This window comes from Nematolebias whitei, chromosome 3, assembly GCF_014905685.2.
Source record: "Nematolebias whitei isolate Nwh7 chromosome 3, NemWhi1, whole genome shotgun sequence".
In the NCBI taxonomy this organism is placed as follows: domain Eukaryota; kingdom Metazoa; phylum Chordata; class Actinopteri; order Cyprinodontiformes; family Rivulidae; genus Nematolebias; species Nematolebias whitei.
The window spans coordinates 46147348-46161968 of record NC_056500.1 but is presented as its reverse complement, the minus strand read 5'-3'; the positions used below and the strand labels follow the sequence as shown (position 1 = coordinate 46161968).

At 41.1% G+C, this 14621-nt stretch overlaps 1 protein-coding gene across 2 annotated transcripts; it reads right to left on the bottom strand.

Moving 5' to 3' along the window:
* Nucleotides 1-2217: 2217 nt before the first annotated feature.
* amotl2a (angiomotin like 2a) lies at nucleotides 2218-13929 on the bottom strand. 2 transcript variants are annotated; one of them, XM_037675018.1, is made up of 11 exons: nucleotides 13906-13929; nucleotides 11958-12744; nucleotides 11691-11826; nucleotides 8905-9049; nucleotides 8719-8811; nucleotides 6532-6827; nucleotides 3475-3659; nucleotides 3288-3389; nucleotides 3048-3202; nucleotides 2545-2724; nucleotides 2218-2345 (listed from the first exon to the last, which is right to left on the bottom strand). In XM_037675018.1, the coding sequence occupies exons 2-11, from the start codon at nucleotides 12671-12673 to the stop codon at nucleotides 2275-2277; spliced, it is 2079 nt and encodes a 692-aa protein (XP_037530946.1). In that variant the 5' UTR covers nucleotides 12674-12744; nucleotides 13906-13929; the 3' UTR covers nucleotides 2218-2274. The 2 variants fall into 2 exon arrangements, with proteins under 2 accessions (XP_037530946.1, XP_037530947.1); XM_037675019.1 differs by having other exon boundaries at nucleotides 2545-2661.
* Nucleotides 13930-14621: the final 692 nt, after the last annotated feature.

Here is a 14621-nt window from a genome sequence, read left to right as displayed (position 1 = left end):
ACCCGTTAAAATACACCAAAATGCAGGAAATCACATCTACTTTATTCCAAAATTTCCTGGGGGAGGACCCCCACCCGTGTTGCTTATTTGCGTTCTGGCATCAATTACTTTAGCCCTGTTACTTGGTATGACTACTGCTGTTATGATTCTGTTCAGTTTCATGTAGTTTTCTGTAATAAATTGAAGAAGTGGCAATGCATTGATTATGTTCATTTTGTGAATAGTTTAAAGTTTTAAAGTGGTTGTTAATTTTCTCAAAACTGTAAATTTTGCAAGTTGAAATTAAAAATGTTAATTGTGTTTTGAATGAAAAATACTCCATGTTTTAATGTATAAAAATTGTATTAGCACTATTAAAGAACAGGTCTCAAGTATTTTATGTTGCACAAATATTTCCATTTCATTTAAGAGACAAATTTGAGAAAATGATTTAATAAACATGAGAGTTATGAGGGGGTCCCTGAACCCAAAAAGTTTTGAGGACCCCTGGTTTAGGGGCAAAAGTTGTTCATTGATGTAATGGATACTCTGCTTTATTTTATCATTTTACAAAAAAACAAACAAAAAAGTAAGTCTGTTCAGATGAAGATCTTATCTGATTTGTCAAGTGGCCACAAACTGGAGGTTTTCTCCTTCGTTTACATGAGTATTTCCAAAAGACAAAAAATAAAAGGAAAGCTTGTTGCCATATATATTAGGAATTTTATTCTATTATTGTGAAATGTTAAGGCATACCTAAACGCTTCCTTTACAAATGTTCACAGCAACAACACATTAGTTCAACCAGCTGAAGCAAGGCACTTTAACAGAGCCTTTTGTATTCACCATGAGTTATATAACTTAAACATAGATTACATCTTTGGCACCAGAAAACAAACAAAAACAACACAGATATATAAAAGAGAACAAAGAAACCAACAAAATATATTAACATCTCTCACTTCAAATTGCCACTCATGTAAACATCAATTCAAAAGTAGTGGAGGACAGCAACTCAAACTGAGACACGGCACTGACCGGCAAATGCAGTGACACAAGAAATTTGAGGAGCAAGCTTAAACTAAATGTGAGGTTTTAAATGCACTTGGAAAAACACCCCTGCTGATGAATGTTGTCCACACATGAAACAAAATAAGATATTGGTTTAAAGTGATTAATTACTTGATTATGACATGAAGTATTTTATCACTAGAAAAGAGTGTATTGAGGCACATTTCAGTTAACTATAATGCACAGTCTTTGAAACAGTAGTCTACATTCAGCAGTGTTCAGTAATCCTACATTAAGTGAGAGAAAAAATAGAAATTCCAGTCTCAGCTTACAGTCAGCTGATATGTGAAATACTCGAGCAATGGAGGAAACACTGACGAATATAACACAGTGATGGAGACAATTATTAGAGTAGCAAATGCAGGCCCGTTATAGTTGACCATCTTTACACTTATGGTAGAACCAGCTACCACAGCACAAGAGGAAATAACCAGCCCAAGAAAAGGAATCATGTGGAGAATGTGTGCCATTTTAACAAGGTCGAGGGGTCAGACTTTAGATAGCCTTTTTCTTTAACAGGAGCATTCCCTCAACAAGGAATGTGAGAAGATTAGCTCCAGCGTGTCATCGAAGGAGAGCAAAATGTCAGGCAGACACCATTTGAGGCCCTGGGATCTGGAAAACTGGACCCCAGTGAAACGTTGTCAGTCTTCACCAGTTTTTTAAGGAGTGAACTGAGCAGGCGGTCTGCAAGCTCTGCATTCAAACGACGTTTCCAAATCCTTTCCTGAGCTGCGAGCAGGGCCCCCAAATGCATTTAAAACAAGGAGCAACTGTTAATTTAGACTGGAGCTGTCTTGTGAAACTCGATAGCCCTTTAAAACAAAGAACATGTTTATCCTGTGTATAGTTCTGAAATAGGCTCATTACTTTTAAAAATATAGCTTAAGGGATGCAGCAGTGAAGATAAACCAAACAGAACACACTAAATACGCATGTAATCTACAAACAGAGAGGTCACATGACAAAAGGAGCAGCATTTATAAATATAAATACAATTCTAGTCACAAACATGCACTCTCAGCAGCCCACATCCTGTCACATTACAAAACACTGTCCAGGTACCTAAGGGATCCCCACGCCCTGTCCCGTGCAACAGCTAAAGGAAAGCTCAGCTCTCCTCAGCAACACAGTGGCCTCACAACGAGTGAGATCTTTTAACTCCTCAAACGCTTTCATCGATTCTGGCCGTCGACATTCAGTCATATGAGCTGCAGTCGTGTCTTAAATGAGGATCTCCACCACTTCTGTATCCGAGCTCTTCAGCATCTTCAGCTTTGGCCCCTCCACGTGGTCTAAAATCCAAATAAAAAGAGCAAATAAAATATAAAATGTCAGCATGTGAATGTGAATGTTGAGTAAACAGCTCGTTTTATTTGATCATTTTAGTTCCAACGCCTTAGTATCAACAATGGTTACACTTCTTAAAAGTTGTAAGTCAGCAGCACGGTAATCAAATTATTATATATGTTTTTTTTATAAAACATAACCCACCAGTGGTAGCTCCTGGGAACCCCCCAGTAGCCTTCATCTCGTCAGTTTCTGCTAAGACCTCCTGCTCCTCAGGGGCCTCTTCACATTGGGTGCTACTGTCTCGTTTGGGGCCCTTAGCTGCAACAAAGGACGGGGGTTTCAGCCCAGCTGCACCTGTCTGGTCATTTAAGATGCTTTTGCCTACAAATGTGGACAAAGTGAGGACACCATTTAAATGCACGCTTTCTTCCTTAATTACGCCCCCCCAAACATTTGCCCTACCCCTGTTCTTCTCATGACTATTCTGGATGGGGCTATTCTGGAGTGAGCGTTGATATGCATTCCAGTATAAAAACATGCAGCCTATTTGAGTAACACGAAAGGACCATCTCCAGCTCCCGATCTGGTTTATTTAGAATGCACACATTTTGTCTGGCGACACGACCAGTTGTTGCAGACTCAAATATGACATTCAAGTTGTCGGACTTCTCAGATATGAATAGTAAAGATATTAAAACCCTTACTGTCTGCGCTGCAGGTCATGGTGGGGATGGTGGGGACAGATCTGGCTGGACGAAGCCCCTGTCTCTCTGGCCTGCCTTGCTCCCATTTGGAGCGCTGCTGCAGGACTTTGATCACAGCGTCCTTCTCCAGGAGCTGAGCGTGAAGTACACGGATCCTGAAAGCACAAAACACATCAGGATTAAACATTTCTGAACGAAACGCACACTGACGGAGGAGGCTAGCCTTAAAACAAGGGGTACCTGCTCTCCATCTCCTGCTGTCTGTGACTGGATAAAGGCTGGTCTTCATTGAAGCTGCCATTTGGTGAATGTCTGGGTGAATGATTGATGATGGTTGTATCTCTGAGAGGACAACAAGTTGCTGTTAGCATATTGAGCCCTTTGCATCACTGGTTTAACAATAAACAGATCTCATGTTTCTTTGTACCTCTGTGTTGCAGCAGTGGCAGCAGCATCCATTGCAAACTGTCTCATGGTGCTCTCCTCCAGGTACTTCTGCTCCCATTTGGTGATGTCTGCTTCCAGGCCAAGAATGCGCTCTTCTTTTTCCTTCAGCTGCTGCTGGGACGCAGACAAACTCACTTCTGAAGCTGTGAGGTCAGCCTTGTGGTTCTGGAAGTCACGAGTAGAGACATCACAGTATTTAAAAAACAAGTTTGGCTAATTTACCATATTTTCCGGCGTATAAGTCGCTTTGGTGTATAATTTGCATTTATTATGCGTCACCACTGACCCCCCCGGGAAACGTGGGCCGATCTTTGGCATGACACCGGCACAGGCAGCAGAGGAACGCTGGAGCCGCGAGTTCTCCAGCGTTCTTTGGCTGCACCAGCGGAGTGAAGCAAGCGCGCACGGGAGGACACGCTGTTGAAGTTCTTCGAAATTTAACAAAATTAACAATTAAAAATAATTATCTGTTTGCTCGACATTATATCAAAGATGTGTCTCAGTTTAATCTTTTCCTTAATAACTGCACTTTAATGGTCAATGTTTGGTGGTGGAGGGTGTGTGTGTGTGTGTGGGGGGGGGGGGGGGGGTGTTACAGGAACAACATATATGCCTATAGTTGATTGTCAAAAGCCTAGAGGGCCCTCTTGCACCACTAGTAGCTGCAAATGGTAATGTTTACTCTGGTTTATGTCAGTATGAACGAACATTTAAAGCGTCAGTCAAAAATTGCGTTATGAATATGGAAAAAAAAACACGTATAAGTCTCTTCAGCGTATAAGTCACAGGACTAACAAATCTATGCAAAAAAAACTACGACTTATACGCCGGAAATTATGGTATTCAGACCGACCAAGTTCTTAGCCTTGTTTTTCTTGTTGTTTTAACTGATACAGTTAAACAATTCTAAACAATAATGAAAACTGGAGCATGGAGGAGCAGACAGGATCCTAGCGACACTACAGAGATGTTCTACTGCAAGATGTTTTACTCTTCCACCAAGTCCCATAAATCCCCTCGTCATATGCTCCTACTAATGTGTGTTACTTGCAAAGAACAAGGCTAATGATGGAAGAAAACATAAATTGACACAAATATCATGTAAATTGATCAAGTAATTGCATTTCCATAAGGTTCCTGTGCAGAAATAAGCTCATCTTGAAAAAAGGCAGCCATCTTGGATTTTCAAATGGCCAGTCAGACAGATTTGACAAATACCTCAAATTATATCATATTGCAATTTTTCTATTATCTGTTTTACTGTATGACTGATTTTACATAAACTCTGGTTTAAAGGGCACAATAAACACATAAAACCCTGTTGGACACTAATTTAGTAATGAAAAAGACCGTAGAAAAGTTACTGACGTGTTTATCACTGGAGATTTAGACACAGATCAAATGTGTCAACATAATTACTAATACCAGTCACGTTTTGACAGCTTCAGTTATTATTAACGGACATATTCTTCAGGGTTCAGCAAAGAAAAGTTGAAAAAGATGTGAAAACACACGACTTCAGTGCTACTCTACATCTGCCAGAATAAACAATACCACGCAGCAACAACCCTGCCAGCTCTGAAAGTGGCTGTGCAGATTGACATTATTAATCAAGTTTTGATTCATTTGAATTTTTGGTGAGATTTTAAAAGGCTTTTCTATAAAGAGAAAAAATTTTAAATCTTTTTTTTTATTTGCATGAACTTGAAATAAAAAGCTTTTGACAAACAATAAAAAAACTTTTCTATTATTTTGTGCCCTAGAAACTTGTAATCTGTAAACTTTATTTATGTGCTAAAACAATTAATTTAGAATAAATTGTAGACTATTTTAAAGAAAACTAAAAGGAGCTACAACTGTTTTGTGAAAAGCTGTTTCATTCTGTGTTTTGAATAAGTAGAAGTTTTTTCACCACCTAGTGGCACGGTCTGAGTATTTCAGCATTTTTGTAAGAATGTTTGAACAGAGAAAAATATAATTGTTTAAAAAGGTTTAGTAGTGTTGGTGAGGTCAAGGCCCTCCTTTAATTGTATGTACATGAACATCAGAGTCATAAATTAGAAAGTTCCTGGAGAAACTTTTATGGGTCTGCCACGTTGTGGCCATTTTTAAAATTTTGATTTGACACTAATATGTTTTGTGCATTGCTCTCAGCTACCATCACATCAAATTTCAGCTTAATATCTCTAAAAATGGCTGATTTAAAGTATTTTTCCATTTGAGCTCATGTGGCCATCTTGGATTTTTGATTTGCAGTCAGAGTCTAGTAAGTATTGTCCTCAGCTACACCAACTTTCAGCTGAATACCTTCAGCAGCAGCTGAGTTATAGCCATTTGAAACTAGTCTAACAAGGTTAAGTCAGGTTCTCTGGATGGATTCTTCCCAGAGGACCTGAATTAATCTTGTTAGATTTTTCTACCTGGATTATTGAGCATCAAGACATTTGAAATTACCTCGGTGGCTGTCTTGCGTTTTTAGCTTTGAATTCAGAATGTGTTGTGCATCACCGTCAGGTACCACCACGACACCAAACTTCAACATCTTGATAATAGCTTAGTTATTGTATTTTTTCCATTTTAGCTAAAGCGGCCATATTGGATTTTAAATTTGCATTAGGAATGTAAAGCTACAACCATGCTAAATTTCAGCTCAATATCTCAAAGAATGACAGAATTATAGTCAATTTTGAGTTTTCTGAGGTAGCTGTGGCAGCCATCTTGAACCAAAATGGCTCCAAAAGGTAATCAGTGTTTTGTTCAGGGACCTCTCCACTCGAGGTCCTGTGACCTCACTATGGCCTTTAGAGGCTGTGGAGTTCTGTCAGTGTTTTTCAAGTAGAAAAATGGCATCTTTGTTTGCAAATTATGTTGCCATGGTAACTAGAAATGCCAACGAATGTAATAGCACACATCACGGTGCCGAGCCGGTCGTTTTGATATAAATTTGTGAGAGTACACGTTGCGGTTCAGGCCACAATAAAGTTAACAGAAGAGCAAGTCCCTTCTCCAACAAGTATGTTAATGACTTTTTCCCAACCTGCTGTGCCCGGAGGCTCTTCAGCTCCTGCTCCAGCCGAGTGCGCAGCCGCAGCTCCAGCACCTCCCTCTTCTCACACGCCGCCTGCAGCTGGGAGAGCGCGCTCTGCAGCCGCTCCACTTTCTTCACATACGCTCTCTTCCTGTGCAGCTCCTCCTCCAGCAGCCGGTTGCGGGTCTGCTCGGAGGCCAGAGCCTGCTCCAGCAGCTCTCTCATCCGCCGGCATTCCTCCCCGGACACACGCAGATGCTGAATCTGCCTCTCCAGATGTTCACGCTCCCGCTGCTGTTCGTCATCTAAGGCACAGAAACACAACGACATGTTCATGGAGGAGAAGTGTAGGCTTTAATGTGACCAAACAAGACAGTTTATTACACACAGGAGACTTTTTGAAACTTTAGAGTTCATGGGAGCAAAAACAAGAACGTTTAAGTTTGAAATCGTCAATAAAAATAAAACTTTTGGAGTGAGCTTTGCCACCTTAACAAGGAGGCTGATTACACAACACAAGAGCATACCTGTGGAGGGAATGCAGACTTCCTCTTATCTACTCATGCACACAAGCGTAGCTTTGTCCTGGCAAACGCTGTGGAATGTGTCTCAGAACGTAACGTAAACAAGCAGCTCAAAAATATTCCTGGCGTGGTTGTTGCATCAAAAAACACATAAATGCATAAACGGCACCTTTCATGGGCTAGCCTCTTCTGTGCCAACATACATGTTTATGAAAGACACTTCAAATCTAAAAAAGTATTAAGTCAGTACCAGTAGGTGGTTAACAAATTCCAGCGTGATGCCAAACAAAGGCAGAGGAATGCACATCACCAGCTGCCTCTCGTGCCAGTGCTTGAGACCAAGATCATCTTGTGCTGAGAAATGTTGAAACTGCAGCTGTTTAATCAAACTAACACAATCTCATGTGAGATCGTGCTCAGAGTCTTTGTTGTGAATGACTCTTTTGCTCAACACTTGTGAAACTGGCTGAAATATGGCAATTTTTCTGTTTTCTAAGGTTGATTGGCTGTGGTGGCCATCTTGAATTGAGTTGGCTCCAAATGTAGTACAACCAGTGATTATTTTCTAAAAGTTTCATTAAAATCTGCTTAGTAGTTCATGATATATTTTGCTAATGGACAGGATTTATTTTAAATGAAGCTGCAATTTTGGGGACCAGCCTCGGCTACCAACACACCAAATTCCAAGTTAATATCTGTAAAACTGACCTTATTTTTCAAGCTGCTTTAAACAAAAAGTCAATGCTGTAATTTCCAGACTGTAAGCCACTATTTTTTTGTTTTTCACACACTTTGAACACCGTAGCTTATACAATGCTGCGGCTTGTTTATGGTTTTATTTTTTGTTTTTTTGACGGGCTAACGAGCTTCCTGCCATCAAAACATTTAGCCTCGTCACACCCGGGCGCTCACACAGCTGCTCAATACACGTCTCTCTTGGGGGGTGGGTCCTCATGAAGCAGTGAAATTACCTGTATAAATAAAGGTTAAAAAAATCCGACTGATGAAATGACCAAACTGGTCACAGTGGACCAATGAAACCACCGTTTCCTCCCTGTTGTTTCCCCATTTACTGTACGTATTTGTGTAAGTTACGGGTACGTATTTAATTACAAGTTTAAATAATCTTTCAATAAATACCTCATGTTACAACATGAACACCCACGGCTTATAGACAAGTGTGGTCTACATATGTAAACAAAAAACCTTTTTGAATTTAGTGGGCACAGATTATTTTCAGGTGCGCTCAATAGTCTAGAAAATATGGTAAATTGCAGTTGACAAGTGATTCCCTTCTGCAAGCTTTAGTAAAATCTGTCCTGTATTTCTTCCGAAATTTTGCTAACACACACACACATAGGCAAAAGCCATTTCACCAACATTTTGCCTTTTTGCAGTTGGCGATAAAGACCCATTCTGATGGTAGAACATCAAGAAATGCACAAAATAAAATGCAAAAAAGTCATGGAATGTAGGTCATGTTGACTGTAGCGATGGTGTTTATGTTACCAGCAGAGATTGAGACATTCTTGTCATCAGTGAGGGAGGAAACCAATCCCTGCTCAGCTATGCTCCTGCCATTGTTAGGTGCTTAACGGGGAGGTCTATTTTGACAAAATCCCATCAATTACCATCCGGTGTGAAAGCACCAGAACGACTGCTGCAGACTCACTTTGCTCCAGGAGTTTGACAAAGACGTGCTGCCTTGGGTCTGAACACTCCGTCTCTCTGGCCGCTCGGTGTTTGACAGCTGCATCGAGTTGTTCTGGACAAGCAAACATACCACAGCGGTTACACACTCTTAATGTCACCCCGAGACGCAGACAGCGCTGCCTCAACAGAGAAATACCCAACATACCTCTAAGGTCTCTGTTGAAGTCATGCATCCTCTTAAGCTCCGCCTCCAGTTTATTCCTCATTGTTGTCTCTAGAGTTTCCCGCTTTGCTGAGCCTTTCATCAGCGTCTCATAAGCCTCAGAAATCCGCTGAATTTCTAGCTCCAACTAGAAAAATAAAAATAGCAAAAAGGTCAGTTTTTGGATCTCTTTTTGTTGTCTGGATTGTGGTTTATGCATCAGTCTGGCTAATGATTTACCTCTGCAACTGCAACTTACCGACAATCTACGGTATCCATTGTAGATATTATGGATTTAAAACAAGGAGAAACGCCAAACCCATGTCAAAGTAAAGGTCTAGCATTCTTTGAAGGACTGAATATCCCCTCTACCTTTCATGCCAGAGTTTTAGACTGAGATCATCTTATTTTAGAAATGACCAAGTAATCAGTTGTAGCCGTGCATCCAATGATTACTTTCTGAGAATATATTTAAAGTCTGTCCACATATTCATGGGATATTTTGCTAACAGACAAACAGGATTGACTCCAACAGTCAATGCTAAAGTTTTAAGCAAAGATCTAGCATAACATGTAGCATTTGGAATAAGTGTTCTAAGTTTTCTCAGCTACAAGAGCTCCAAATTTTAGCACAACAAACTGTATCTAAGACTGAATTGCAGCCATTTTTTTTCTAATTTCTGTTGGCTGTGGCAGACATCTTGAACGGGGTTGGCCCTAAAAGTTAATTAGCTGTTGATACACATCCAGTGATGGATTCCTGAAAGTTTCATTAATATATGTCCAGTGGTGCATGAGATGTTTTGCTTCCAGGCAGAATAGTCAGGAGCAAAGTTGTACACAAAGTTTTAGTGCAAGCTGTTAAGACTCAGAATGTGTTGGGAGCACGTCAGCTACAACCACACCACAACTTAGCTCAGTATCTGCAAAACTGACAGAGTTATAGCTATTTTGCATTTTTTAGTGTAAGTGGGCCATGGTGACCATCTTAAATCAGGGAGACTCCCAAGTTAATCACTTGTGGATTAACCATTTAATGAGTAATCACCAAAAAGTAAAAACAGGTCATCTGGACACATTTTTCTTGGTAGAAGTGTTCGTCAGTCTGAGGCCTGCCAACAAACTCTGTCGTATAAATAGCACCTTTTCACAGTGGTTCAAACCAGTCTGCTGTTGAATTCCAGAAACTAGCTTTTGCCATGTAAAATGGGGTCCATCAGTCTAACAATCGATCATCAGTGCATATCATTCGTTAAGAGGCCTGATGGCAGCTTGCTATTCACCGAACCAGCCTGAGGACAACCCGGCCAAAATGGTTAAAAAGAGTCCTGATGTAAGCCCAGTCCTCCAAGTAAATAAATCACACCAAAGTTAAAACATGTCATCTTTTAGATGAAAGACAAAGCATTTCAACCAAGAAAAATCTGTCCAGATGACCTGTTTTAACTTTTTTGTGATTTATTAAGCTGGATTGAGCTTACATCAGGACACTTAATGAGTACCGTACTTTCCACCTTACAAGTCGCTCCGCCATATATGTCGCATCAGTCCAAACATGTCTAATAAAGTGTAAAAAACATAAATTTGTGGCTTCGCTGTATACCTCGCATCTATTATGCATCACTGCTGACCACCCGGAAACGTGGGCCGGTGTTGTGCTAAAAATCAATTGGCTGACAAAATTGCGGCCGCGGGAGCGTGCACGGGAGGCCTTTAACAAGAATTTAACAAGATTAACAATTAAAAACAATTATTTGTTTGCTCGAAATTATAGTAAAGGTGTGTATCAGTGTAACTTGTCCTTACTAAATGCACTTTAATGGTCAAATCAGCTGCATTTTGCCGGGGCAGCGCGATGAAATGCAGCTGATTTGACATTTGATCCAGGAGTTCCAGAACAAGATGAAGGTGTTGTTATATGGCAAACCAAGTGTCTCATTAATAGCAACTTTTACCTATTAATGAGACACTTGGCTTGCCATATTGTTCGAGGGCCCTCTAGCGGCTGAAAATGGTAGTGTTCAATATTTTCCATGTCAGAATGAGTGAAATTGTCAGATCTCAGCCAAAAATAGGATTATAAATATGGGGAAAAAAAACATATATTAGTCACTTCGGTGTATAAGTTGCAGGACTTGCAAATTTATGCAAAAAGGTGCAACTTATACAGCAAAAAAAAAAAAAACAAGTACTTTTTAAACCTTTCATTAAAAACCTCATGAGATCCAAGCTTTGTTTGGTGTGCATTTTCTCTTTCTCCCTCCAAGGTACATGGGATTAGTAGGACCTAATAAGTTAAATAACTAGACTCTGTCATGGTACAGGAAGTAGCTTTAGGGAAAAAATGGCATCCTCATATGAGGACAGTAGGTTTATTTTTGTATTTTATATTTTTCTTTGCAAACTGGGGTCAGAAGGTCCCAATTACGCTAAAACATAATTTCAGCTTTCTATTATTATTATTAGTTTATTTGACAGGGACAGTGCACACAAACATAAAACAGAACAAGTCTACGACTGATGCGTTGCACAATGAGCATATAGCTGTAGCTAATTCGCAACTCCAGTCCCTATGATAAGCATTTCTCTAAAAGAGCTACGTCCTCATGTGAGGAGGACCCAGGGTCTTAGGAGGTTAAAAGTTGTCCAGTGGATTATAAGATAGGCACATTAATGTGCACACAGAAACATGGGCAGAACATCATCAATAGCCTTCGCTGCCTGGTGGAAAGTTATAATGATCCCGACATGAAAGCATTCTTTACTGATGTGCTGTGGTGTTCGCTCACCTTTTGCAGCTTGGCGGCCTTCTCTGTGCACACCTGCAGCTCCTTCCTGAGCTGCTCGTTCTCCCTCATCAACATGTCGCTGCTGCTGGAAGCTGCTGTAACACCGCTGGTAGCTACCTGAGCAGACTCATTTCTGCTGAGGGGCAGAAATGAGTAAGTTATTACAGCGCACCTGACAACCACAGGAGACACTCAGACAGGCTTGTCTGGCCCTGGTTGACTCACAGTGAGGTCAATACTTCTCTGGGACTGGGTTGTGTTCATTACCTGTGATGCTGCGAGTAGAACGGGGGAGGGGGGTCTCGGTGGTACTGCACATGCTTCTGTGAGTGGCTGAGCATGTATTCAGGGACTCTGGCATGGACTGGATAGTCCGGGGGTGGCCCACGCTGCTGTGCACACTGCTGGGCCCCCTGTCCGTCACACGCTGCTGCATTCGGAGCAGTATTTTTATAAAGCTGAGGGTAGCTGTGAGAAAGGGTCATAGCCGAGCCGTCCTGGTGTCCATTTCTCTCCAGAGAAAGCTGCATGAGCCTCTCACTCAGAGAGCGAGCATGCTCTCGCTTTAAATCCCACTGTCCCTCAATTTGACCTCCCATGGTGTCCTCACCGTCCTGATGTGGTGGCTCCTTCTGAGAGCTCAGATACTGGGAGTGGGCTTTGGCCTCCTCATAGGTGGGCAGCTCCTCCCCGTGGAGCTGGTACAGGTGATACACAAGGCTCTCAGAGTGCACACAGTCCCCCTGGTGCTCCTGGCCCTGGGGCTCCTGCCGAGTGGACATCTGCATGTACTGGGTCTCGTCCTGGATGAGGCTCTCCAGAGAGGAGCGGGGGCTGCCGGTGCCCCCACCGCTGCTGCCCCCACGCAGGGCCTGTTGTTGGATAGCCAGGAGCGTGCGAGTGTCCGTCAGGTTTCCGTAGCGCAGCTGCTCCTGGATGAGTCGGTGCAGGACCGTTCCAGAGGAGTCCTCGGCAGTTCTCATTTCAGTCAGTGGGAAAGAGGTAATAATTTAAAACAGGTTGCAGGGGGGTGGGCACGAAACAAATCAGAGACCTGAGGGGACAAGAAGAGTCATGATCAGTTTAAGAACAGGATTTAAAGCCTGAGCTGCTGATATTCTTCATCATGTTACCCTGAATGCTGACTCAGCAGAACCTTTGGTTCTGGGATTTTTCTACCGCTACTTTTCTTGGGTAGTAGTTTGAAATAATGGGAATTTACATCAATCATAAATAGAGAAGTGTACTCCAGCTGTCATCTTATTTACTTTCTATTTGAGAGGTAACCATGGTACATTTTTAACTTTAACTCCAACAAAAGCTGCTTGATTTTCCTGCAGGTCCAAAAAGACTTTTTAACAACCTTATGGACTGCTAGTTTATTGATTTTAACTACCTATATTCCAAAAATCTACAATTTATTTAGTCAGAAATAGACATGTAAGGACAATATAATGTTCTGTGGTAATAATAAACTTTGTATTTGGGACAAATAGTTATTAAATACTAGATATTTCAGAAAAGGATTAAAACACATAAACAACATATATTGAAGGTTTCATGGCAATAAAAAAAGTAGAAAATACACCAACATTCATCGTTTCACTGTTTTCAATAGAAATTCAGGTCAATAATTAATTCAAAACATTGAACTTTATACTGCTGTAGTTTCCTGTTGTTTAAACCAGATGCATGACTTTTAAAGGTATATGAAATCTCTTTTTATTAAAATAATTTGTTTTAACATAAATCTCTTTTTTAAAAAGTTATCATAAAATACCAATTAACACATTGAATATTTTCATTGGCAGTAACTTAAAGAGTCGTTATTGGAATTTTTTTTTTTTCCCATTTATCCTTTATTTATCCAGGTAGTCTCATTGAGCCAGGATAACTCATTTTCAAGAGAGACCTGAAATAAAATGTCACCAGAAATATATTCTTATTGCCCACATACTATATATAATATAAAAGTATAACATAAACATAAAAACACATGAAGCAGACTAAGATTTACTCATATGTTGGAATAGTGATAATTTTGCACCATTGTATTAGTGCACTGTACTAAAAAAAGGAGCATTGATGTATTTTCACACGTGTATTTCATGTAATCCTTCAGGGTTTAAAGTATTAACCGACATTGCGCCATCTCACTTCATCATCGCGCAAACTGCGACAAATTCAACTTTTCAGAATAAAACTTCAAACTCACCTCCGCGTCCCATCACATGATGAAGAAATATTAAAAATGATGTGCCTGTTAAAAAAAAGGGATATCAATATATTTGTCCGCGGTTTTCCAGAGCTCGTGTCCCCTTCACGGACATGTGTGCGCGAGGCAGCAGCAGAAGTGAGCGCGTGAAGCCGCGAGCCGCGCGGATAAATGACTGAGAGCCGATTGTTGGCTGCGGCTGGAATGAGAGGAATGTAAAAGGCTCCGAGTCCCTGTGGGATCAAAAGCAGGAGGCGGGAGGAGGGGGGAGGAGGGGAGGCGGAGGAGAGGGGAGGAGGGGAGGAGGGGCGGGGCCAAAAAAAAAAAGTTGCAGCCGAGCTCAGCTGGCTGCTTCGTGTAAAATGGACTGATGTTTTTGCTGTCGTCTATACAAAATTTAAACGGATGTTTCAGCCTTTTCAAACTGGGATCCTGTGGCGCAGTTTGAAAGAGTTTATTCTTGTAGTGTGTGCGACTGAAATGCAGGTAAGTATTTATTGTAAACAAAGCACTCAGCTGAAAACGGCATGGAGGCTTGATTTGCATGATTGCTCTACATTAGTGTGGCTTTAGTCTGCAGGGGAAGGAAGTCTGCGATTGTCATCACATGTCCCCATACAATGGCAAAATTGGTTCTCTGCATTTAACCCATCACACCTGGGATACATCCAGGTGGAGCAGTGGGCAGCTGTGAACGCCCAGGGACATGTGGGAAT

Bases quoted from the DNA above. Each gene is read 5' to 3' on its own strand.
- amotl2a (XM_037675018.1), bottom strand. From the start codon at position 12,673: ATGAGAACTGCCGAGGACTCCTCTGGAACGGTCCTGCACCGACTCATC. The intron at 9,050-11,690 runs GTGAGCGAACAC...TTATTTTTCTAG, and splicing joins AGGCCGCCAAGCTGCAAAAG to TTGGAGCTAGAAATTCAGCG. The intron at 3,660-6,531 runs GTTGGGAAAAAG...CGTGACTTCCAG, and splicing joins AGAGCCTCCGGGCACAGCAG to AACCACAAGGCTGACCTCAC.